We start from the raw sequence: 22,794 nt of genomic DNA, 5'->3' as shown, positions 1-22,794 counted from the left end.
AAAACTAGGACAGATATAAGACTCCTGTGTTAATCCCCCAGTGCACCATGGCCCTGCTAACTGGCTCTTACATAAGAGCCCAGAGAGCAAGAAAAAGGAGGCAAAGAGAGCGAGACAGAGAGCCTGAGTGTGCGAGAGAGAGAGACTGTGCGTCTCTACATCTCAAAAAATGAAATCCTAAACTTGCCAGGCTGGGCCCAGGGGAGCTCCAAGTCTTATGTAGACAGATTTCAAATAAACTTCTGCTCTTAATTATTAAAGACAAAGCACTCTTCAAGATAAGTTTGTAGTTATGATGAAGTTAAGAGAGGAAAGATATTGTGATTTAGTTTTTACTGCTAGTATCCCTTCACTCCATGGCACAACAGTTTATTTTAGTTTATGCCTTTATGCCAAACAAGGAATGTATATGCATGTATGTAAATATATATACACCAGGATGTTAATGAATGTGTTTATTTTGTATTTCTTAGTGACTGTCTTTGGGTGCACGTTTGTTGTTGCTTGTTTATGGCGGGACACTCCGAACCATCAAAACATAAAGGAAAGCTTTTCCTTTTCCTGAGCTGTTTCAGAGATATGAGACTAGGGATCTTACTTGCGTCCACCGGCCGGTTAAGAGTCGTGAGGAGTCAGCAGTCATTAGCCATGCTTCCATTCAATTGTCAAGCACATTTATTAAAGACAATTATTAAATGTTGCAAAAACAGAAATGTGAATTTGTTTCCATCATATGGTTTGGAGCAAATAAACTATGCTACAGTGTAGTTTGGTCAGAGGTTGGCACTGTAGGCTACACAAGGCTGTAATCCGCATCAGAAGTAGAATTTGTCTGTATGTATATATATATATATATATATATATATATATATATATATATATACATTAGTTTGATGTGTCAGTAGTATGTGGGTAGTATGGTAGATTAGCCAGGGACAGACATAGAGATGCGCACGCACACACTCACAACCGAATGTATAATCTAGTCTAGGATGCTAGATTCAGTCCCTAGAGTGAAATTGTGTGTCCAGTCTCTCTCAGACAGCCTCAGGAGTTTGGCACGGCCGAGTGCCAGCCCGTCTCAGCTCTGGCCAACTTGTCGTGTGTGAAACAGGAAGTAAGTCGCTCTGAGTGAACCTGTCGGATGCAGCTGGCTGGCACTCAGCGAGACTTTATTACAGGATCGTGTGACCAGAGGTTGAACTCTTCTTGTTTTATCTACTTAAAAGTAAAATCAGTGTTCCAATTCCATATTACATTCAGTACTACTTGTATACATGTTCTCATTGCACTATGAAGAAGCAAATGTACTTTCTGCACCATGTTGTACTAACAGGCAATGATGCAATAAGTGCACTAATGGAAGACAATACATTTTTACAATGAAAGTCAAAGGACCTGATTAGATAGTCCATTTGCTCTTTGCATTGCATTGTGGGACAATGGTGTACAACCACAGTGCTTTTTTAGTTCACATATTTTTGTCGCTTTTCCAATATGAACACACTCCTTACTCAAAACCTGCTTATAATTAGTTTTTAGTGTTAAAGGGTGTTAAAGTGTTAAAGAGCTATAAAAATGCTACAAACTCTCAAGCTAATGCTAAAGTCACATCACAGTCCAGAATCCCTGGATGTCTGTAGACATCTCAAGGAGGAGAAGTGTTGTTGTCACTCAGTAAATCAATTGCTACAAAAAAACATTATTTTATTAATTTAACCTATATTTATATTGGGTGCTCCAATAAGAGCAGTTTACTCTCTTTTTTGTACCGACACCCATTGTACACAAAATCTAACATCGAGTTAACAATGAATCACCACCTTAACGTGGTGGAGGAGTTTGAGTGGCTCAGTGATCCTGGGAGCTATGTTGTCCGGGGCGTCAGCCCCTGGTAGGGTCTCCCAAGGCAAACAGGTCTCGGGGGAGAGCCCAGACTAAGAGCAGTTCAAAAAAACCCTGATGAATAGCAGCCCACGGTCTAAAGCTACCTCGCCCGGACAAGGGAAACCGGGGCACCCTCCCGGAGCCAGACCCAGGAGGGGAGCTCGTCGGCGAGCGTCTGGTGGCCCGGCTTTCGCCCATGGGGCCCGGTCGGGCTCAGCCCGAAGAAACAACATGGAGCAGCAGTCACCCCGTGGACCCACCACCCGCGGGGAGAATTATCGGGGTCGGGTGCTATGCAGACCGGGCGGCGGGCCAGGCAGGAGACCTGGGCGAGCCAATCGCCGGCAGCATAGACTAGCTCTAGGGACGTGGAACGTCACCTCGCTAGCGGGGAAAGAGCCGGAGCTGGTGGAGGAGGTGGAGCGGTACCAGCTAGATATAGTTGGGCTCACCTCCACGCACAGCATGGGCTCTGGAACCAAGCTCCTGGAGAAGGGTTGGACTTTGTCCTTTTCTGGAGTTGCCCAGGGTGAGAGGCACCGGGCGGGAGTGGGGATACTCACGAGCCCCCGGCTGAGCGCCGCTATGTTGGAGTTTTCCCCGGAGAACGAGAGGGTCGCCTACCTGCGCCTACGGGTTGCAGGGAGTAAAGCTCTGACTGTTGTTTGTGCTTATGCACCGAACAGCAGTTCGGAGTATCCGGCCTTCTTGGAGTCGGTGGGAGGGGTCCTGGAAAGGGCGCCGCCTGCCGACTCCATAGTTCTCCTGGGGGACTTCAACGCTCACGTGGGCAATGACAGAGAAACCTGGCGGGGCGTGATTGGGAGGAACGGCTTGCCCGATCTGAACCCGAATGGTGTTTTGTTGTTGGACTTCTGTGCTAGCCACAGTTTGTCCATAACGAACACCATGTTGGAGCATAAGGTGGCTCATAAGTGTACCTGGTACCAGAACACCTTAGGCCGGAGATCAATGATCGACTTTGTAGTCGTATCATCTGATCTGCGGCCGTATGTCTTGGACACTCGGGTGAAGAGAGGAGCAGAGCTGTCAACTGATCACCACCTGGTGGTGAGTTGGATCAGATGGCGGGGGAGTCGGCTAGAAAGACCTGGCAAGCCCAAACGTGTAGTGAGGGTGAACTGGGAACGTCTGGCGGAGGATCCTGTCCGGGAGGTCTTCAACTCCCACCTACGGAAGAACTTCTCACAAATCCCGAGGGAGGCTGGGGACATGGAACCCGAATGGACCATGTTCAAGGCCTCTATTGTGGACGCGGCTGCTTGGAGCTGTGGCCGGAAGGTCATCGGTGCCTTTCGTGGCGGCAACCTGAGAACCCGGTGGTGGACACCGGGGGTGAGGGAAGCCGTCAAACTGAAGAAGGAGGCCTTTCGGGCCTGGCTGGCCCAGGGGTCTCCTGAAGCAGCTGACGGGTACCGGCAGGCCAGAAGGGCTGCAGCTGCGATGGTCGCAGATGCTAAAACTTGGGCATAGGAGGAGTTCGGGGAGGCCATGGAGAAGGACTTTCGGTTGGCCTCAAGGAAGTTCTGGCAAACCATCCGATGGCTCAGGAAGGGAAAGCAGGGCCTACCCCAGGCTGTTCTCAGCAGGGGGGGGGGAACTGCTGACCCAGACTGGGGACATCGTCGGGCGGTGGAAAGAGCACTTTGAGGAACTCCTAAACCCGGCCAACATGTCCCCCGGAGAGGGGGCAGCGCCGGAAGTCTTTGGGGTGGTTTCTCCCATAACCCTGGCAGAGGTCGCTAAGGTAGTCAAAAAGCTCCTTGGTGGCAAGGCGCCAGGGGTGGATGAGATCCGCCCTGAGATGCTGAAAGCGCTGGACATTGTTGGGCTGTCTTGGTTGACACGCCTTTTCAGTGTCGCATGGGGGTCGGGAACAGTGCCCATGGACTGGCAGACCGGGGTGGTGGTTCCCATCTTCAAGAAGGGGGACCGGAGAGTGTGCTCAAACTATCGTGGCATCACACTGCTCAGCCTCCCGGGAAAAGCTTGTGCGAGGGTGCTGGAAAGGAGGCTCCGACCGCTTGTCGAACCTCAGATTCAAGACGAGCAGTGCGGATTCCGTCCCGGTCGTGGAACAGTGGACCAGCTCTTTACCCTTGCAAGACTACTGGAGGGGTCCTGGGAGTTTGCCCAACCAGTCTACATGTGCTTTGTGGACTTGGAGAAGGCTTTCGACCGGGTACCTCGGGGGTTTTTGTGGGGGGTGCTGCGGGAGTATGGGGTGCCGGACCCGTTGGCACGGGCTATCCGGTCTTTGTACGCCTGCAGTAGGAGCTGTGTTCGTATCCTCGGTAATAAGTCAGACACGTTCCCGGTGGGTGTTGGCCTCCGCCAGGGCTGCCCTTTATCACCGGTCCTGTTCGTGACCTTCATGGACAGGATATCTAGGCGCAGCCAGGGGGCGGAGAGGATCCGGTTCGGGAGTCTCGGGATCGCCTCTCTGCTGTTCGCGGATGATGTGGTCCTGTTTGCCTCCTCGGACTGTGACCTCCAGCATTCACTGGGGCGTTTTGCAGCCGAGTGTGAAGCGGCAGGCATGAGAGTTAGCGCCTCCAAATCTGAGGCCATAGTGCTCTGCCGGAAACCGGTGGATTGCTCCCTCCAGGTGGGGACAAACTGCCTACCCCAAGCAAAGGAGTTCAAGTATCTCGGGGTCTTGTTCACGAGTGAGGGTAAGGTGGAGCGGGAGATCGACAGACGGATCGGTGCGGCTGCAGCAATAAAACAGGCGCTGTACCGGTCCATCCTGGTGAAGAGGGAGCTGAGCCGGAAGGCGAAGCTCTCCATTTACTGGTCGGTCTATGTTCCAACCCTCACCTATGGTCACGAACTCTGGGTCGTGACCGAAAGAACGAGATCTCGAATACAAGCGGCCGAAATGAGCTTCCTCCGCAGGGTGGCCGGGCTCACCCTTAGAGATAGGGTAAGGAGCTCGGACATCAGGAGGGAGCTTGGAGTCGAGTCGCTGCTCCTTCGTGTCGAAAGGAGTCAGCTGAGGTGGTTCGGGCATCTAGTCAGGATGCCTCCTGGACGCCTCCCATTAGAGGTTTTCCAGGCACGTCCAACTGGTAGGAGACCCTGGGGAAGACCGAGGACACGCTGGAGGGATTATATCTCCCGGCTGGCCTTGGAACGCCTCGGGATCCCCCAGAATGAGCTGGAAAGTGTTGCGGGTGAGAGGGAAGCCTGCGTCGGCCTGCTGAACCTGCTGCCACCGCGACCCGACCCCGGATAAGCGGCTGATAATGGATGGATGGAGTTAACATAAATCTACAAAACTGCAAATAATTGTTGGGATTGAAATGGTCCAAGGGCATCAAACCAATAATAAATCTGGCTTTCTGTGGCTTTGTGGGCCTGCACCAGGGTGAAAGGAGTGAAAACATACCAGGGTATAAATGAGGGAAGGAGAAGCCTTGTGTGCAGGAGGTTTCTTTAAAGACCCTTAAAACAGTAAATATATATTAAAGAAGCAGACAGAGCAGAGCTATGGCCGATCACTTTATTTATATAAGTATATTTTATTTCAACAAACTTCTGTTCGGATGACTTTCTCAGACTTGGCAAGCAACATTTGATTGTGAGTTGATCTTGATTCACCTATTTGATTAAATTTCTCATTTGACCCTGTTGTTTTTGGAGGAATGGTTCTATATCAGGTGCTCCTCAGTTATAAGGACTTCTGTGCTGAAGGTCAAATGAAATTAACTGGACTGCCTGAGCCGGCTCTTTGACGAACCTGTATTTTCTATCCCACTCTGTGTGTAGGATCACCACAACGGCAGCCTGCATGATGGACCTGCGCCGCTACCCTCTCGATGAGCAAAACTGCACCCTGGAGATTGAAAGCTGTAAGTACTGTTGTCCCTGACAACCAGCTCTCACGCCCACACAGACATAGAATTAAACAGATCCCACGTACACATGCAGCTTTGAAATCTGGTTCTGAACCAGTCTGTCAGGCTTGGCGGCAGCAAGGTAAAAGGGAGGCTGATAGGGATGCATGTAAAATGCTGAGAAAGGCTGATGAGATATCAAGAGATACGCATCAAGAAGAGGAACATCACTAATGGCTCACTGACTGATAACATCCAGCCTAATTAATTCAACTCCAACTGCAGTGGCTTCCTAAGGCGTGGAGGAGCCTGATTAGGTCCAGTGTTTCAGGGGTGTGCTGATAATGGATGTTATGTGGAGCTTCTTCCCGAAACTGCCTCCATGTTTGTACAGTACAAAGAGCTCATTTCACATGGAGTTTGTAATTGTACGTGATCAGGCGTTCTCGAGTCGAGGGAGCGGAGAGGAACATGAGAAGGAAAGACGAGGTCCTCTGCGTGTTTTATCTGGGTCCCCGGAGAAAAGGATTATGGGGCTGGGATGTGGTGTAGGGCTCAGTCTTTCCGGGTTTGATCACGCTATTGCCAGCAGCGTTAAGCAGCACAAAAACAGCTCGGGTCAGAACCGCCTCTCGCTGCTCTTCTCCCATTATGCTCGCCATCGCTCTCTTCATCACTCTCTCTCTTTCCGTTTCTCATCTCCTTTTATGCACAATCTCATCCTCGCCTTTTTTTTCTCCCAGCCTTTTTTTTTTTATCTCTTTCTCCATCACTCATGCTCTCTTTTTTTCCTCCTCCTCCTCTTCCTCCTCCTCCTCCTCCTCCTTCTTTCTCAGGCAGCCCAACACAAAATGGACACACACACACACACACACACACACACACACACACACACACACACACACACACACACACAGCTCCAGTTTGATCACCAGGCAAGGCAGTATCTGCTCTCATATGGATTAACTGGCAATGGTTTTAACGTTGGAATCGCTTCATGCCAGAGCATGCTATTTTATTCAGACTAATGAGCCCAGAGAACTCTCACGTCCCTTTATAAACTTGATGCATTTTTAACAGACACAAGTTTAAAATCCCAGATCCTGTGATACATCAGCAGCTCACTGCTGTGGCCCAGACCACTGGTCTCACATGCCGGACTGCACTGAGCAATAATTGATTTCTACCTCTCCGACACGATCTTTTGTAGCGCATACATACAAATGCAAATACACACCCACGTATGTACGCATATCTTAGAGCTCATACTGCATTGTCTCTCTCACATGACAGCCCAGGATAAATACATCTTTCCGAACAGAGACAATGGTCCAGAACTAATGGAGCTACAAACTGACTGACCAGTTATGTACGAGCCATAAAATGCTCCCTTACGACATTCCTCGTGCCAAAACCTCCCTTTCCCAAACTCCTCGACACCCTCCTGATGGCAGCCAGTCATGGCTGATCAGAACTGAACTGAGCTGCACATCAAAACCGCAGTACGGTGGACTCGGCCCTAATTGGGGTGATGTGGGGTTGCACAAGGCTGGGCATGATGATAATGCAGTTGTGGAGGGAGAGCTTAGTGTATCTGCTGATGTACAATTTAAATCAGCCACATTATGCTTCACAGCTGTACCACAGTGTGTTCTGTGTCAATCACACATAATATTCTATAGAGTCCCAATGGGGTTTAATCCGCAGCTGAAAATAGTTCCCAACAAGTCCAGAATTTAAAAAAATTTTTTGCTAAAAGCTGCAGTGCTCAGCTGTTTTAGGAAATTATGTAGCATGTTTTCTCTATATCTGTGACCTGTTGTTCCTGTTTTAAATATTCAGTAGAAAACTGAAACAGGATAAGAGAGTCTGAATTTGTAAAGAGAAGGGAAAACATATGTTGTTGTTTTAGCAGACACATTGACAGGTCAGAGAGGGAAATACACTGGTGTAAATAGTATGTTTATTAATGGCTGTTCAGTCTTCAGTTTCATTGTGTTGTGGTGTTGTGCATGCAGGATCAGTTATTGTTGATATTGTTCGTATCACCTGTGCTTTGCCTACTTTGACGAGTCAAAATGTCTGCTGTGAAAAAGGCCTTGTGAAGTTAAGCTGTGGTCCAACCAATAACAGTCCAACACGAGCACCATGATTAACTTTACCTTGAATGTCACTGCCACAGCAAAAAGAATTGTGTGTTAATTTTTTTAAATCAAAGCCTTGCACTTTAATTATTCATCACATCTGAATAGGTCACTCCCTCTATTTTGAGTGTGAGGCAGACAAAGTAGAATAGAGATGGCTGCTCCCTGTTTGCCTGCGTCACTGTTCATGTCAGAGACAGTCTGCAACATTTGATTTCCCCAAATGCAACTGCAACGCTTTGCATCCGTGTGCAACCAACATATCAAGCTCCAAATCTATGCTGTGTTATGTAGCTTTAAAAAAGCATGAGTGGCCAATGCAAGATGCTTTGCTCCCAACATTACTCTTCTCTCAGTCTTTTAAATGCATTGGCGTTGGTTCTTTTCTCCACTATAAACACCCAGTAGATCCTAATATATGTGCACTTGAAATTTGATACATATTGAAGCTTTTTGCCTTTAAGTGACTCACAATTCATCAATAAAATGAATTGTAATGTTGTTTTTCAGGGTCATTTACATTTACAATATAACATCAACCTACCTTGCAGTTGTATGTTATGAAAAAACACCTGTTGGAGATGGTAATCCATCACGGTGAATATGTAGCAACATTTATTTGTTACTTGTTTTTATTGGGGAGGCTCTTGTGGAGGACCGAGGACTTTCTGAAAAACTGGTTTGATCAAGGAAGCTACAACATACAATCTTTGAGAGTGTGTTGCACATTGTTGTATTATTAGCTATGTTGTTGGAAGATCAAAGATAGAAAACACAAATAAGACAACATTCTTTTCTTTTTTATTTGCATTAAAAGATATGTGTTTGACGATCAAGGAAGTGATGTTTTTAGAGCTTCCAGCAAGCACTTGAACCACTAAGAAAGCATTTAAAAATGACTTGTGTTCACATACGCTTATAGTTTATCTCTGACAAACAAAGAAAAATAAAGTTAGCTAAATGTTTTCTTTGATCAGTTACAAATTGAGTGTCAGGTCATGTTGGTTTTCATAGTGTACAATTACAAATGTAAACCAATCCATCTTTGAATGTGTGTCTGCTTTATAACAGGGATTTCCCAAACGTATTTGGCTTGTGACACCTATTTAAAGTTGACATATTTCTTAAAAAACATTTAGAGGATGTAATGATAGAACTGTTCTATTCAAAAAAATATTTTAAAAGATACAGAAAATATCCTAAAAAGTAAACGATAATTTAATGTAGACGAAATATGAATCATTTTGTGATCCCTCAAATGTACTTTGTGACCCCTTGTGTGGGTCTCGACCCTTTTTTAGACCGTTGTTGGGCGATGTTAATGTTTCTCTTTGGTTTCTCCTCTGCAGATGGCTACACCACAGATGATATTGAGTTTTACTGGCGAGGTGGCGAAGCAAACGCCGTGTCCGGAGTCAACAGAATAGAGCTGCCACAGTTCGATATTGTTGACTATAAACTCATTTCTAAAAATGTGGTCTTCTCGACAGGTACAATCAACTTCGTCTTTGTTACTTGACTTTGTAGCAGCAGGTTTTCTGTGCACTGAGAACAGGTTATTAGGAATAATGTAGAATAAATTAAAACATTCCATAGTTATATGTTAAATATTAAACTCCACATGCACACAAAATATGGAGCAGGCTCCCTGGTGTCAAAGAAAATATAGTTTTTAGTGAGCGTCATTGAGGAAAATCTATTTCCATCCCACTTCCTCTCTCCCTGTGCCTCCTTCAGGTTCCTACCCCCGCCTGTCCCTCAGCTTCAAACTGAAGAGGAACATTGGTTACTTCATCCTGCAGACATACATGCCTTCCATCCTGATTACCATCCTCTCCTGGGTCTCCTTCTGGATCAACTACGACGCCTCGGCTGCCAGAGTGGCCCTGGGTAGGATCGCCTTGCCACCGCTGAACAGTGACCCTGGGAAATAACCCAAAGCTAAATGATAACAGAGCATAAATAGAGCCATTTAACACATACTGAGCCTTTTACATTTAGACTTGTTTTAGATCTATACATTATTGTGTCTGCCTGATCTTTGTTTTGACTCTTTATTTTTCCAGCATTTACTTTTTTTCTCATTAGCTCTAAGCATGTGAGTGATAGCAGTGTGTGATAGGCTGCCTGCCTAAATGTCTGTTGTTCAGAGATGACTATATGCATGACTCATACAGAGCGAGATGCGCTGCAGCTCGACCTTGAAGCGTGCTGTCTTTCTCTCTGCCTGTCTGTCTATCAGAGCCTCTCATTGGTCGAAGATCCCAGCTAATCAGAGCCAGATCCCAGCTAAATTTCAGTCAAACGAAAGGTGGCAACGTTTGCTTAAATGCATCTTACACATTTGACTGTTTTTACACAAATGTCAAAATGGCACGGATACTGAAATGAAAGCTCCCTTTAGTGTTAAACGTGGACATGACAGGTCGGAGAAGCAGAGGAAATGGCTTTGAGCTTCATGTGTGTCGTTATTGTCACACAACATTTGTTTTCTGGAGTGGGACACATGCGTGTTGGAGACCCAGACGGTACATTCAGAGGGTAACGTGATTTCAAGATCTGTCTCTGCTCAGCGTCCTGAGAACGTGCAGCGATGAGCACAGCCAATGAGAGAAGAGGCTCCATGCTACAGCGGCACTGCTGGGTTATTTATAATACGTGTGAATTTGACCAAATGCAGATTGTGCATGCAGATGACTAATGTATCAAACACAGTGTGTGTATGTCAAAAAAACAGGTGAATTGTGCTGTGACTAATAGCAGATGTTTACAACATGCTTTTATATAGCCTGCAGTTTGTTCCGTGTCTATTTGAATACATGATTGGATTTAAACCTCCTGACACACACACACACACACACACACACACACACACACACACACACACACACACACACACACACACAATTTCTGTCTCAGGAGGTTTCGAGGGATCTTTTTATCCATATGGGTTCACATTATTTCAGGTTTGCTACACATAAATGCTCTACAATGTACGGGATGAACATGAATTATTGTGTTCACAAGGGAACTGAAATCATTTGAAGAGCTGATCTCCGTAATTTTGTCACCCTTGTTCATTCATTACTTCCTATATAATGGACACTCGTAGTATGACACACATAGTTTACTAAATAGTGAACAGTGAATATAAGGCTGATGGGAATGTCACTAGTTCTCCAGGTATTTGGTCATAATGTGTTAGACAAATTAAAATAATCACAAGTCAGTATGACTCATTCTCTGGGTACCAGGAATGTCTGTACAAAATGTCATCTTAATCCATCCAGTGGTTGTTGATATATTTCAGTCTGGACCAAAGTGTTGGACCAACGGATAGACATTGACATTCCTAGAGCCATGCCGCTAAAATGGTTAAAAATATAACTTGACGATCTTATTTTATTTTACTGTACAGATAATATTAAACAAAATGTCTTTCAGCCTCTAAAGACTTCACTTTCTTTCTAACCGTGTGACCTGTGGTATCCAGGGATCACTACGGTGCTGACCATGACCACCATCAACACCCACTTGCGAGAGACGCTCCCAAAGATCCCCTACGTGAAGGCTATTGACATGTACCTGATGGGGTGCTTTGTATTTGTCTTCCTGGCCCTGCTGGAGTACGCCTTCGTCAACTATATCTTCTTCGGCCAGGGCCCCCAGCGGCAGAAGAAGGCGGCTGAGAAAGCAGCCGTGGCCAATAACGAGAAGCTCAGACCCGACCCCAACAAGGTACATGTGCAGCCAAACCTCCTCTCGAGGTATCTGTGCTGTCGGTTAATGTGTGTGTGTGTGTGTGTGTGTGTGTGTGTGTGTGTGTGTGTGTGTGTGTGTGTGTGTGTGTGTGTGTGTGTGTGTGTGTGTGCGTGCGTGTGCGTGTGTGTGTGTTTGTTTCTCTGGGAGCAAATGAGTTCTTCTCCTCTCAAGGTCAATGTGATGCTGTGATCAATGCTTGATGTCCTTTACCAGCACTCTTTACTCCTACTCTAGCGCTCCATTTCTCACTGGTTTAGCCTTGTGTATCAACTTTATTACTCATACTAGGATCTGAAAGAGTGAATGCAGAAGCAATGATTGGCTTATACTTTATCTCCCCATGTCTGTGTCTCTCAAAGGGCAAGGCGCCTTGGAAAAATCACTGGCTGTGGTGCCAAAGCCTTCTCTTTAGATTTTATTCAGCTGCTAAAGTTAGCAGGAACAACAGCAACATAAAAACACCCTTTCCTTCTGAGTGTGGCAAGCTACGATTTCCCCTAAGTAACAGTGCTGATTTTGTATGCTTGCAGTGGCTGGTGGGAAATGTAGTTCAGAGAGATGATGCTCTGTATGCCAGAATGAAACAGAGGGAAATTGACGCATATGACTCGATGTGGGATCCCATCTTTGTGGACGATGCCGCATTAGGACTAGGCGAGCAAAGAAATAAGGTACTGGAGGTTTTGAAAGTCAAAACTAACAATGTCATCAATCTGAATCAATCCAGATCAGAGGAAAATGCTGTAGTTTTTGTGCATTTCTTTGATTTCTATAGATTTTTAAGGCAACTTTGATCATCACTCCCACCATTGTGTTTTTTCCCTCTCTTGGTTTGCTCTTCATGCATTTTCCTGACAAACATGGCTTAGCAGTTTGATTTCTGCAGGCATTAATGTAATCTTTACCTGGGCTGTACATCTAAATTGATGGGAAATGACAAATATGGCAAGAGAGAAGAAAACATCAGTCGCTTCTCTTTAGATAATATCATTTAGATACAAATACTGTACAATCTCAAAGGAAATTGATAACTCTCTTACGGCTAAGTGAAGCAATTGAAAAACACGGATGGTCATACAAGAGAAAGAGATAATTTGCAGTTTGATGAATAGTGCCAGATAAGTGGCTTCGCTTTCAAAGTGAGTTACACAAAAACAACAAAATACAACAAGCTCCATTTACAGCGGGACAGCATTGGATTATAGGGACGTTTTTCCTCAGAAGTCAGGCTATGGATGAAGAAATGTTGATCCGAATTCACTTCCCACAACGTCTTTCCTGGCCTGCCCCCAAACCTTTTCAGCCTCTCCTCCATCATTGCAAAGTCCTTACTATTTCTCTCAACCTTCTCCTGTCACATTTTTTTCCTTTGCTTTTTCTTTTGTTATTCAGTTTGTCTTGTGAATCGACAGAATTTTAACCACTCTGGTTGAAATTCTGAGATGACAATGAAGATTTCTCCATGATAATTAGTTTGTGGAGTGCGTTGTGCTCTTCCAGGAATGTTATCTCATAGTCTGGTTGTCGTATTTTCACTCAGATATTGGTTGGCAGATGATCAATAATAGTAATAATAATTTAAAGTGCTTAAAATGTGTCTTCACTGTGAGTAACACACTTTTTAACTCATTTGCATTACCCATTCTAGCACCTCATCAGTATTTTTTACACAGTGAATGACTTAATGATCATCATAGCTATGCATAATTTGACTAGACCTGATAAACACTTTTAGATTTCCCCTAGGCAGTAACCTCTCATGGCTCCACCTGTTCTTACACCCTCACACAGATGACTCCTGACGACAACATCCTGTTCAGCACCCTGGAGATGAAGAATGAGATGGGTGGTGGCGGGGATCTGTCCCGGGGCCTGGGAGCACCCGGAGACCCCCGCAACACCATGCTGGCCTACGATAGCTCGACGCTGCAGTACCGCAGGGCAGCCATGGCTCGCCAGAACTATGGCCACAGCGCCTTGGAGCGCCACGCCCAGAAGAAGTCGCGGCTACGGAGACGAGCTTCCCAGCTCAAGGTGAATATCCCAGACCTGTCCGACGTGAACTCTATTGATAAGTGGTCCAGGATGATCTTCCCCACCGTCTTCTCCTTCTTCAACGTCGTCTACTGGCTCTACTACGTCCATTAAACCCGGCGGCATCCGGTGGCCAGCTTGAAAAGAAGAGGGGGGGGGGGATTTAGAGTAGATGGAAGAAATCAAGAGAGGTGATGAGAGAGATAGAAAGAGAAAGAGAGAGAGAATGAGAGAGAATGAGAAATAAACAGTGCACCAACTTCTTTTAGCTGGTTCATTTTAGAAAAAGTGAAGAGAAAGCAAAGACTTTCGGATGGACTGCAGCAGCACCCAACACTTCAGTCAGCAGTGACTCTTTTAGGATTTGGGAAACACCTTTAAACGACTGACAAACACTCGAAAAAGAAGAGCGAATTTTAAAAAGACAGAAATGGTGCCTGTTCCAGAATTTCAATATATCACTAATATTTGTCATTCGTAGCTTACTCTCTGTGGATCAAATATTTATGCTTGTGTTTGCATATACTTTAAGGATTTGTTTTGTTTAGTATCTATTTACTTCGTAGCCGAGCTGTCTGCATCCAGGAAAGCTTTATAAATGATTTTAAAGGAGTCATCCTTGATAGTCTATTTTCCTATAATTACTGTATATCAAAAACATCCTTTAAAGCATGCTTATGTTTGATTTCATTTGCATCTCAGTCATGATGACGATGGAGCGCAAAGCATTTTAGTTTCACTAGTTGAGGTTAGTCTGTCAGTTCCTATTTTTGCAGCTTTTGCTTTGGATGGCCCACCTGGTTGGATGGTTTGAGCATCGCTGGATGACAACAGGTGAACAGCAGGGGGCGCTCTTCTCTCTGGACATCCCGGTGGGGCTTTATGGTGCCCATGCTGAACAGAAGACGCTGCCTCAGTTGTGTTGAAGGTCTCATGTTATCCGGGGAAGAAGCGGGACTGTGGGACACTGAGGCTTTGGCCAAGTTTTTGTTTTGCTTTTGCTGTGCTGACAGAATCAAGCTCATTTCACCACGTGTTATTTTTTTAAAGGGAACATTTGACTCCTCCATACTATCTGTCATCGTGTGAGGAGCTTCAGAGGCAGAGAATGGCTTTAACACGACTGAAGCTGGTGTAAGAACTTTGCTGATAGCTGAGTTTCATTGCAACCAGAGTTGCTGCATAAATATGGCAATCCACAATCATCATTAACAGTAGATTTGAATGATAGAAGTATGATGCGTTTCATTGTGATTAGGTTTCTGTTTTGAAAAACTGTAGATAAACATAAATCATATTTAAAGAAAAAGAGATGATTCATTTTTATAAATCAATACTCACATTATTGTGTAAATATTATGGATTTATTCTATTTAAATGGGTCTCTGTTGTTGTTTTTGCAGTTGAATTACAGATCAAATGTTCCATTCAGTCAAAAAAAAAGAAAAGAGCAATTTAACTGAGGAAAAAGAAAAACACAATTCACAACTTTGCTGACTCTGTACTTTTTGGACTTTTATCTCTTTACTTTCTTTTTAATGGACTCTAAAAGCATCTACTTGATGAAACTAAAGCACTTCCAGACACCAGTGACTTTTGGGTCAACGTTTTGTTCTTCAGAGATGACTAAACAAGGACCCCGCTATCCAGGCATTGAAGTCAGGCATATTTTGTACAAAGTTTCTGTAAATTCCAATTGTAATATTTCATAATGACTGTAAATATCTTGTGTAATTTGATTGTCAACAATTATGAAGATGTATCTAAATTCAATTAAAACTCAATTCAGTCTATCACTTCAATAACAGAGTACACGGGTGCCGGTTTTATGTGTCCTGGATAAATGTACGGCTCATGATGACTGACTGTCGGGCTCACGGCTGATTGAGTGTCTGAATGAGAGCGTGAACAAGTGCTCATACACTCACAGAGGGAGAAAATGTAGGGGTGAAAAGAAAGATGTGATGGCTGCATCTGGGGACTATTGGCTGCATAATGGATGGAGAGGCAGAGGAGTCGGAGCGAGAGGCCGCGGTGGTGGTCTTGGCTGAGATGGGCCTGAGCAGGGCCGAGCGCCAGCCTCAGGGGACATTAACGCAGAGAGCCATAGATATGGAGGCACTCTGTGGACTCAACTGTTGCCCCCTGGCTGCGAGGGCTAGAGCGCATGTTACAAAAAAAAGGCAGGAAGAGAAAGAAAATAAGAGGGCAAGAAGAGCCAGTCCATCCATCCATGGCTCGACTTTTCCCTTCACCCTCCCCTCATCCAGCAAACCCACTGCACTCTGCGCTGCACTTTCTCCTTGTCCTGACCACTGTTACAGCCCTTAAATGGATGCTATTGAATTTTTGATGCCACAAAACACTGAATATTTAATATTTAAAAAGATTTTCTTCTAGCATGGCCTAATGTGTAGCTAATGTTTGCTTTTGAACTTAATAGGACCAGAAGAACACAATGAGAGAAAAACAGAGGGAGGATGTTTTAACTGAGGAAATATCTGATGAACATTATGAATCAGAATTAAGGATAAAAGCAGGAAATGAGGATTTTGAAATTGTTAAATGGTTCAGTCCGGCTTTAAAGACAAAGAGAATCATGTTTGAGGATTTTATAGTTTGTTTTTGAGATAACAGAAGAGACCCAAATGGGACAAATGGTCCGCCCGTGTGCCCATGTGTGTGTGTGTGTGTGTGTGTGTGTGTGTGTGTGTGTGTATGTGTGTGTGTGTGTGTGTGTGTGTGTGTGTGTGTGTGTGTGTGTGTATGTGTGTGTGTGTGTGTGTGTGTGTGTGTGTGTGTGTGTGTGTGTGTGCGTGTGTGTGTGTGTGCGCGCGCGTGTAAAAACTACGTAAAAATATGAAATGGCGTAAAAACTGATGTATTGCGACATGTAACCTTGTTCCAGGTTCGTCCATGCATTGGTAAAAATCGTCTCCACGATTCTGTTCCCCCTCACTAACAGATGTATTATCTCACTACAGTAGACAGATGGTTTGTGCTAAATTGGCCCGCGCTCTCTATCTCTCTCGCTTTTCCTATTTTCAAAAAGGGCATTAGTGTTGACATGTAAGAGAAGGGGGACAAGGCAGATGCTTTCTACTTTGTAGTGTTTCCATGTCACTGGAGTAATTAGGAATGCACAGACCTCTGCTCTGTGGAATCGTGTGTGTTTTGTTTCCAAGAGTGTGTTTTGTTCCTGTGTGTGTATGTGTGCGCAGTGTGGACTCACAGCTGCGCCACTGTTGACTGGGCGTGCCAGCCAAGCCAAACCCAGCCAGAACTGACTGGGACGGGTGAGTGTGGCACACTCGCATCACGCCACTCCCCTGCTAGGAATCGGATGGGAAAAACATGCTGAGCTACCCAGCAGAGATGAACCCGCCTGTGTCAGCTGTTCAAGGACAAAACAGAAGGCCATTTACATTTTTTGATTGATAATAAATCACCTGCAAGGTCGCACATGGCACCCATTAAAAAAAAGACTATAAAGGCTCATCTATCTCCATTTGGAGGCAATTTTTCAATACCGCCTCTATATGCTGTGTATCAAATAATTAACCAGGGACATAAAGTTTTATTACGATGACTCTAGCTGTGTCTGAAATTCCAGTCCAATAAATGAGTGACCCAGTGCAAATTTGGCCTAATTAAACAGGTTCTGGAGCCTGCTCTGGAAAAGACAACATATGTCAACATGAGGAAGTGGAAGGCATCCTACATGCATGCCATCTGTGCAAGAAGATACTTTGTTGTAGTCCATTGTACATGGGAGTCTCACACACACATGCACACAGATTAATTCACCTTATCCTGTATGATCATGATCAAACTTTCAGCCATCAACAACATTTAGCTAAAGTGTCTTTCATTGGCAAGACATCTTTCATCCTTTGTGCTCTGACCTCTCAGTGGATGAGGGGAAAATTAACATATAATGATCTTACATGCACCAATAAAGACGCATGCTAATTATTATCTTCAGTCAGCAATAAAGAGGTTTTCTGCGTCATTAAACATCTTGGACTGCATTCTCCATCTGTAGGCTCCTGAATGGGGTGTTTAAGTTATCTCTGCTGTGTTCATTCACACTCTACGGACTCTTCATATATGATGTTTGCCCCGAGCATTCGTTGCGCTCTGCTCGGTGTTGTGTTGTCAGTTCAAATCTCCTTATGACCCACTGCACCAATTTTCTGCTCTACGAATATTAGATTGTCAGCTGTGCGTTCCTTATTATTGTTTTTTATTTTATTTTTGTGTGTTTGATTTTCTAGGACAACATCAATGTGTAAAGTATTAATGGTAATAAAGACTACTTTACTATGCAGGTCACTGAATCATAATTATGCCGTGATGATGACTTCATTGTCTTGAAAACTGGTTTCTACTGGAAGGAGAATATTGACAGCAAAGTTCAAATCAGCTGAATCACTGGATCACCCTCTGCTAAATGTCTGACTGTTCAAGCTCCAGTGCAAGGAATGCAAACACACCTGTCAATGCAAAGGGCGGACTCAGAGGAGGACCAGGTGTGCTGTCATTTGTTTCAACCTGGTATTACACACACACACACACACAGACTCATTCAAGGTGAGCCTGCATAGAGTCATTTCACCTTAAAGGAGCTTTAACTATTGAGAAGATGGGGAGGAAAAGTTGGTAAGAAGAGGAAAAGAAAAACATACGGAGCAGCTATGTTGTTGAAGAGTCCTCTGGACCGGGTCAGAGATGCTCTGAGAGGTCAGCGAGCACGGGAGAAGGACATCCGCAACTTGGTGTCCAATCTGCCTTATGAGGGCTTGGGGAAGGAGAAGCAACCCAACCGATACTTCCCTGGCAACGCCATCAAGACCACCAAATACACCCTCCTCCTCTTCATCCCCATGAACCTCTTCGAGCAGTTCCACCGTCTGGCTAACATCTACTTTGTGGGCCTGGCTATTCTGAACTTTGTCCCCGTAGTGAACGCCTTTCAGCCAGAGGTAGCTCTGATCCCCATCTGTGTCATCCTGTCTCTGACGGCCCTGAAGGCCGCCTGGGAGGACTTCAGGAGGTACCAGTCGGACAGAAAGCTCAACAACACGTCGTGCTTCGTCTACAGCAGGTAACTGACGCAAAGACAATCATGTCCTGAATATAGAAACACTGCAGTTGTGCGGTTCATGCATGATGTAGCGAGTGGAAACACTCATGGTGTCTAATGATTCTTATCATCCAGCATGTTGATGTCTGTGAGAGTGTGTGTAGATCTGCATGATTGTGTGTGTTTCACCTCCTCTGCATTTCAGCACCCCGTGAGAATTTTTGACTTGAAATGGAAAATGTGTGGGAGATTATTCCTCTTTTGAAGAGCCTCACAACAATATGTCTCACCAATGTGCACATTTGATGAAATCCTCATCTGAATGTTGCGTCAGCAAAGACAGTAAGGTTAGCGGTTATCTATTTTTGAATTACTGGTGAAGGATGAATAATTCACAAATGAGGATAAACACTGTCATTTCAAAGCCTTTCTCTGCTGGGATTTTGGAACGATGGGATGTGGATTTCCTTTTGGATGTGATGTGAGAATAGAGGCCACTAAAATGATGAATCCTCACACATTCAACCTCTGGAAGGGTTTATCGTTAATTAACTAGCAGCTTACTTTCAGATGTCCCATTGTTGGGAAGTGCAGCCTCAGCTGGGGGAAACCCCTGTATCGCCTTGTGTGTGTGTGTGTGTGTGTGTGTGTGTGTGTGTGTGTGTGTGTGTGTGTGTGTGTGTGTGTGTGTGTGTGTGTGTGTGTGTTGAATAGGGTCCAAGTGGCCTCGGTGCAAACCCAGTTGTAGCATCTCGGACACTTCTGAGAACGCACCGGTCCCTTTGGGCCTGTTAGTGGACACTAGTCATCTTCGCCTCACGCAGTCAGATAAACAGCAGTCGAGTCATGGCGAGCGGGCTCTCGTGAGTCTCTTATTGCTCGCTGGGTGGGGATGCTAAAGCTCCAGTTTTGGGGTTGTAGAGATTAGAACAGAATCGATAGGCTGGGATTTCTTTGAAGCATACAAATGTTTCCAGAAGAAGCTCAGCAATACATTTTAGGCTTTCACACACTTCCTCGTTTTCTCTATCTAGGTGAAGTTTATCCATCCGACAGCTCGAGGAACACATCCTTGCAATGCATGTTAAGATCCACGTGGAAGGTTTTCAGATGAGAGGGATTTAACTCTAATTCACCAGACCTTCTCAGATGCACGTCTTTATTTCCAATCACCCTTCACCCGCATGTGGTTTTCAAAGAGGTGTGAAGTGTGTCTGTTTGAGCATGAGTGCCTTATCTTTAGGGTCATTCTATCAATCTTGTCTCTATCTCAAACTCTTGTCAATCCCCCTGCGCTCAAATGTACCGAACACGGCAGCTATTAATCATGGTGATTGACTCCTAACACATGTCATTGTATTGTTAAATATCTCAAATGTTATCGTTCGCTCTCTGCAGAACATGCAGTCATCACACCTAGCAGTGGTTTAAGAGTCCTGAGATTTCATTTCATCTCCAGCACATGTTGTATAAATGTGACCTTTATCATACCTACTATCAAACCAAACAGGGTATCTGTTTGGTTTGATAGTAGGTATGTCACTATATTTCTAGAGATTTGTCTTGTTTGTCAGGAGACACATCGGATAGCCAAATTCACAGGAGCAGCTACATTTTATAATTAGACAAAGACATTATTTGGCAATGTGAGATCGGATCGGAAATATGTTTATTTCTGGCAGAGAGGTCGATAAGAACTTTATTAAAAGCAAATAACATATTTCCCAAAATGTCAAAGTATAAACGTTAAGGATCACTCGCAGACATTTAAAAACGTTCTGATTATGTCTTTAATTAAATGTACTCCATGCAATGTGACAATAGACAAAACACAATACACTTTTGAGAAATTAACTTCCCATAACAGAAGACGTACATGAAGCTTTTCTGACAGGAGAGAATACATTTGTGCAACCTGTTAAGAAAAAAATAATAACCCCCCCTCCTGGCTTTGTTTGAGGCGAGGTGTGGTGTCATGTGGCAGCCGCCCGATCAGGTCCTACATGCAGGGCAGCATGCCTGCAGCTCTCTGTCATTGGTAATTAGCCAGCTTGACGTGCAGGGTCAAACCATAACGCACGTGGCTCTATGGGAAGCCTTAAACTCTGGGAACAGCCTCGGCTCATAATGTGTATTGTCTTTCTCTGAAGGTTTCCTTATTCCAAAGCACATAAACACACCTGGGCCGCTCTCCAAAAACCACAGCATTGATTTTTCATTTGGCTGTATTGTTTATTCCCTAACTTAAGCAGCGGCTGTGATTATTTCATCCATAAGGAGTGAATCAATATTTAGTTTGATTGCACATACATAGACAAAATACGCCCACTGTGCCAATATTGTTAATAAATGTGACAAAAATCAATGTAAAAGCCACCCAGGGACTGTGTATCTTTATGAAATCATCTGTAATAACTGTTGGTATCTGACATGTATGATTTCAGGAAGGACAAAAGGTTCACAGAGAGCCGTTGGAAGGATGTGCGCGTGGGTGATTTTGTGAAGGTGGTTTGCAATGAGATCGTCCCTGCAGACCTGCTGCTCCTGCATACATCAGACCCCAATGGTGTGTGTCACTTAGAGACATCCAGCCTGGATGGAGAGACCAACCTGAAGCAGAGGAGGGCAATGCCTGGCGTCTGCATTTCAGTAAGGAATACCTACCTCTTCTAAGTTTCATTTCTCTTCTGTATTTCCTCAAGTCTTCCATCTCCATTCCCTCTGTGCTGCCTCCTCCTTGTGATTGACGTATACAACTGTAACACTTCCTGAGCATACAGTCAAACGCTGTAATGACAGTGAGATTAGATAACTAAATTATATTTTTAGACCACAACTGTGTATAATACTGTTAGAACATATTGAGTTACCTTAAGCAAGTTTACATTCATACTGTAGTGACTTTCTACCTTCTCTTATTTCCCAGGATCCTGAATTTGAACCTGAAAGCTTCAACACTGTTTTGGTGTGTGAAAAGCCCAACAACAATCTAAATCATTTCAAGTGTTATGTGTGAGTATCAACTACACAGATCACATGGATTCCCCAAACAGTGTCTTTAAGCCTTTCAGAGAAGACGAGCAAAACTAATTCCAACCCACTTGCTGCACTTTCTGATGCCACCAGAGGCATTATTGGGGCTGTAATAGACTATAATCGATTTCCTCAGGCACCACAGCTCTTACAGCTGGTCGACCATGCTGTCCAGCTATGGCCATAAAGGAGGGGAATTGCTAATGGGGAATATAAAAGGAGTAATGAATATCTAACAAGATCTGACAGTACAAAGGAGGTTTCTTACTTTCTCTTGCTGCAGAGAGAAACCTGATAAACACAAAGTGGGCGCTGGAATAGAGAGTCTGCTGCTGCGAGGCTGCAAAATGAGAAACACGGACCACGCTGTTGGCTTTGTGGTGTATGCAGGTATATTCTCCATTTTCTCAGCTGTTTTACCGCTTTGACCTTGAGCTTTTAGTATTTTTTCCCAGGGCCATAGCCAGAACTTTAGATGGTCAAGAGTCCAAATGTCCTCATCACAACACTACCCAATATGTTCTTTATCTCACTGCCAACCAAACTCTGTAAAACATTTTAATATAAAGTATTTTTGCATATTTATCCTTGCAAATGTCCAGTTATACTTTCTGTACATTTTGTCGCCCTACATTACAAGAGTTATTCATTATGGTGCAGAACACTTCCTTTGATTCCAATGTGAATGCTTGTGTATCTATGAGGCTGTAAAAGGCCTTTTTCATAGCCATGTTGACATGTCATTGTAGGGTAAGCACAGGTGTAATTAATAACATTAATTATGGCCCTGATCCTTTTAGGTATACCAAGGCCCTGATGCTGGATCACTGGATTGAGTGTGATACACTAAATAGATGACCATTTTTCATTACATCAATTACACCTGTGTTTACCCTGCTTGACAAAATGGCTGCTGTGAAAAGGGCCTATCAGCAAACAACGGTTTACTATGTAAAGATAAAGTGTATTCATGTCTAACGAAGCAGAG

The 22,794-nt window shown here is 44.5% G+C and overlaps 1 protein-coding gene across 1 annotated transcript in view; it reads left to right on the top strand.

Moving 5' to 3' along the window:
* Window positions 1–13,801, top strand: part of gabrb2a (gamma-aminobutyric acid type A receptor subunit beta2a) — a gene marked incomplete at its 3' end in the record, with an annotated part of 31,475 nt that extends 17,674 nt beyond the window's left edge. Inside the window, exons 5-10 of the mRNA XM_079228280.1 lie at window positions 5,680–5,762; window positions 9,241–9,381; window positions 9,629–9,781; window positions 11,385–11,629; window positions 12,184–12,324; window positions 13,445–13,801. Of these exons, the coding sequence (XP_079084406.1) occupies window positions 5,680–5,762; window positions 9,241–9,381; window positions 9,629–9,781; window positions 11,385–11,629; window positions 12,184–12,324; window positions 13,445–13,801 (1,120 nt within the window). The remainder of the gene's footprint in view (window positions 1–5,679; window positions 5,763–9,240; window positions 9,382–9,628; window positions 9,782–11,384; window positions 11,630–12,183; window positions 12,325–13,444) is intronic.
* Between the last annotated feature and the right edge of the window lie 8,993 nt (window positions 13,802–22,794).

Source organism: Taurulus bubalis, assembly GCF_910589615.1.
Source record: "Taurulus bubalis genome assembly, chromosome: 13".
Lineage (NCBI taxonomy): Eukaryota > Metazoa > Chordata > Actinopteri > Perciformes > Cottidae > Taurulus > Taurulus bubalis.
Note: the sequence above shows the minus strand (reverse complement) of the source record. Positions and strands in the feature narration are given on the sequence as shown.